Raw genomic sequence first — 4,117 nt, 5'->3', positions numbered from 1 at the left:
TTTGCGAAGGTTTTACATATACCTCTCGGTCCTGACCATAAACAGAATGTTTTTGGGAAGGGTTAAAACCGAAGGTTCATTTGAAAATCTTCGGTTTTTACCCTTCCCCATACTTAGAAAATTTTCCGATTTTTTTTAATCATGGGTCAAAACCGAAGGTTTATTTGAAAACCTTCGGTTTTTACCCTTCCCCATACTTAGAAATTTTTAAGATTTTTTTGAACAGGGGTCAAAACCGAAGGTTTATTTGAAAACCTTCGGTTTTTACTCTTCCCCATACTTAGAAATTTTTTAGATTTTTTGGAACAGGGGTCAAAACCGAAGGTTCATTTGAGAACCTTCGGTTTTTACCCTTCCCCATACTTAGAAATTTTTAAGATTTTTTTGAACAGGGGTCAAAACTGAAGGTTTATTTGAAAACCTTCGGTTTTTACCCTTCCCCATACTTAGAAATTTTTTAGATTTTTTTGAACAGGGGTCAAAACCGAAGGTTTATTTGAAAACCTTCGGTTTTTACCCTTCCCCATACTTAGAAAATTTTCCGATTTTTTTTAATCATGGGTCAAAACCGAAGGTTTATTTGAAAACCTTCGGTTTTTATCCTTCCCCATACTTAGAAATTTTTAAGATTTTTTTGAACAGGGGTCAAAACCGAAGGTTTATTTGAAAACCTTCGGTTTTACTCTTCCCCATACTTAGAATTTTTTTAGATTTTTTGAACAGGGGTCAAAACCGAATGTTCATTTGAAAACCTTCGGTTTTTACCCTTCCCCATACTTAGAAATTTTTTAGATTTTTTTGAACAGGGGTCAAAACCGAAGGTTTATTTGAAAACCTTCGGTTTTTACGCTAAGATTTTTAAAAATATGGGTCAAAACTGAAGGTTTTCAAATAAACCTTCGGTTTTGGAAATGCGTTTTTTTTTTAAAAAAGGTGAAAAGTATAAAAAACATAATTATTTAACAACATAGTAAACAAAACCAAACCAAACATAATAATAATAATTCATAAATATTAAAACATAACACATAAAAATATTAATTGTCATCGTTCGTACGGAAAACTAATAAACCCATAATAAATCTAGAAATTAATTATTAGATGGGGTGGAAGGAGGGGGTGGTTGATTCAGTCGACTCCTCAACAATACAAGTTCCTGTTCGAGATTCTCTAATCTCTGGGACATTTCGGCCCGGTCCGCTTTAATTTCACTGAGCAAACGACCTCTTTCCGCATCCCTTAATCGGATTTGTTCCATTTCCAGCGTCATTTGTCTAACCTCTTCCTCACGTGCCGCAATTTCTGATTGTGCTATCAGATTCTGGTAACACGGATGCAGTTTCTCTGGTGTACGCCGAAGTCTCTTCCATGTCGAATCATCACCATATCCTAAATGCATTTCAGATATATGTATATATATATTAATCAAACAATTATTTCGTAAACTAGCATAAATCTAGATCTATAATATATATATATAAACTTAAGAAATCTAAATCTTATAATAAAGAAAACAAAAAAAACCAAATGAAACAAATTACCTGAACGAGAGAGGAGAAGAACCGGCTTGGAGGAGGCAAGCGGCGGAGGCGGCGGAAGAGAGAGAAATGAGAGATGAGTGGAATGAAAAAGAGAAGAGTTAGGGTTTGTATTTATAGAGGTTGATGCCGAAGGTTTTCATAAAACTTTCGGTTTTGATATTAGTCAAAACCGAGGGTTTATTAAAAACCCTTCGGAAAAAACCAATACCAAATTTAGAATTTTTTTTAATGAGCAAAACCGAAGGTTCTTTGTAAAACTTTCGGAAATGAAATTTTCAAAAAAGGCAAAACCGAAGGTTTTTCGAATAACCTTCGTAATTAAAAAACCAAGGGATTTCAAAACCGAATGTTTTTACAAAAACCTTCGCAATTAACTCACATCCAATACTTAGAATTTTTTTGGGTTTTTTGGGAAGGTAAAAACTGAAAGTTCTTTGTAGAACTTTCGGTAATAATGAATAAACCCGAAGGTTTTACACCCCACTCGGAATCTATTTTTAATCCCGAAGGATTTGTTCCTCTCAGGAGTATTTAGGAGAGGTTTACAAAACCTTCGGGGATAACCGTCGGTAAAGGTCCTTTTTTTACCCGTGTACGTGGGTTAATTAAGGTTAGTAATTTATTATTATTATGGATATGGAAAATGTATTTGATTGTTTGTGATAGATAATCTTTATAAAAGGAACGTACATCATGCATAGAAGACATGTATATTATATATAAAATGAAATTATGAAAGAAATTAGTACGTAAGTAAAGCGATCGATGTGTTGTTAATAATTAATTAGTAATATATTATTGGTTGGCCTTGTTGATCATCTCCATCATGTCTAACTGTTTCTGCTTCTGGTGGAAGAGTGTTCCATCAAAAGCAGCCCTAACAGTGGGTTTCTGCAACAAACCATTTTCGTCTTTGAACAATATGTACAATATATTCCATTCTACAAACGCTCCAACCCTGCACCCAACGTATACATATACATATAAGTATATATATATATATATATATATATATATATATATATATATATATATATATATATATATATATATATATATATATATATATATATATATATATATATATATATATATATATATTTAATTAATTAATTAATTAAGAAGAACATATATACATGCATGCATGCATGCATGTTTGGATATTGATGAGTACTAACCATCCACCATAATTCTTGGGTATCCTGATCCCCTTGACCATTGCCTTCAATTCTTGGTATGTTAGGGCATCTCCATGTGTTTGCCCATACTTTTCAAATATCTCTTCAAACTTGGCTTCCACAAACCTTAATTATATTTCATTAATTTATAAATTAAAACCCTGTAATTTATAATATAATATATATATATATATATATTAATTGAAACTAATTAACGTACCTTCCTTCACTGTCATATGCACCGCTGTCACTCCCATGCTTCCCTCTGTGGATATTATTTATCTCTATCGGAAATAAAAGTGATGGAAACTTCCCCTTTACAATCACATTCACAGTAATGTACGTATAATTAATTAATTAATTAATTTATTTATTAATTAATTACTACCCACGTACGTAATTAATAGTACGATGGATGGAACATGCTATACAAAAGAGAGAGAGAAATATTACAGGACGGGTTTTCTGGCTGAGGAAAAGATGGATGAAAATAGAAGCGAAAAAGGATAAAAGAATGCCGGACCCAATCGCTCTGAATCCTGATGATGATCATGATCATAATAATATTAACACATACATTTTCCAAATAATTATAATAATAATAATAATAATAATAATAATATACCTTAGCTTAACTTGAGATTTAAATAACTCAATCTAAATTCTAATACGCTAGCTAGCTAGAGGATGATGAGGAGTTCTCTTTGCATATATACGTGTTGTTCTTCATAAAAATAATATATAATGATAATGAAATTAAAAGCAACATATATATATATATATATATATATATGCATAATGCATGCATGCATGAAGAACCTTGGAATGTTTCCCATGGATAAATAACTCCATCATGATTGCGATCGAAGAAGGCAACATGCTTTTGCAAGGCGCTCTCTTCATTAATATTAATATTATTATTATTATTATTATAAGGCACACCAACTGCACTCTGGCAAGCCATTGATTCCAACCCTGGATCGATCTGCACTTAATTATAATTTGCTTTCACAGAGAGAGAAACATATATAAAACTTGAAAGTTATGTATGTATATGTGTATGGAGAGTGAGAAGGGGAGATTCTATATATAATTTTATAAGGAGGAGCTGGTTAGACTTGGACTGGTTTGATTCAGCTTATTCCATCTCACCCTATTTAATTTAATTGTTAAGTTTATTTATTTTTTATATTTATAATATTATATTAATATATATTAATTAAATTTTAAATATTAATAAATGATTTAAATTAAAAAAATACTATATTTGAAAACATATTAATATATTAATTTTTATAAATATATAATTTTAAATATATTTAATATAAATATGATATAAAAAAATATAGGGATATAAATAATAATATTTTAAAATTCTCAATCTCTTCTCTCCTATTT

The 4,117-nt window shown here is 30.5% G+C and overlaps 1 protein-coding gene across 1 annotated transcript; it reads right to left on the bottom strand.

Annotated features, from left to right (window-relative positions):
* Positions 1-2,211: 2,211 nt before the first annotated feature.
* LOC124936868 (probable peroxygenase 4) lies at positions 2,212-3,748 on the bottom strand. The gene is made up of 5 exons (XM_047477399.1): positions 3,539-3,748; positions 3,173-3,258; positions 2,940-3,034; positions 2,720-2,845; positions 2,212-2,499 (listed from the first exon to the last, which is right to left on the bottom strand). Exons 1-5 carry the CDS (start codon positions 3,681-3,683, stop codon positions 2,337-2,339), a joined length of 615 nt encoding a protein of 204 aa, XP_047333355.1. The 5' UTR covers positions 3,684-3,748; the 3' UTR covers positions 2,212-2,336.
* Between the last annotated feature and the right edge of the window lie 369 nt (positions 3,749-4,117).

Source organism: Impatiens glandulifera, chromosome 4, assembly GCF_907164915.1.
Source record: "Impatiens glandulifera chromosome 4, dImpGla2.1, whole genome shotgun sequence".
NCBI classification, from domain to species: domain Eukaryota; kingdom Viridiplantae; phylum Streptophyta; class Magnoliopsida; order Ericales; family Balsaminaceae; genus Impatiens; species Impatiens glandulifera.
This window is presented reverse-complemented; position numbering and strand designations above follow the sequence as displayed.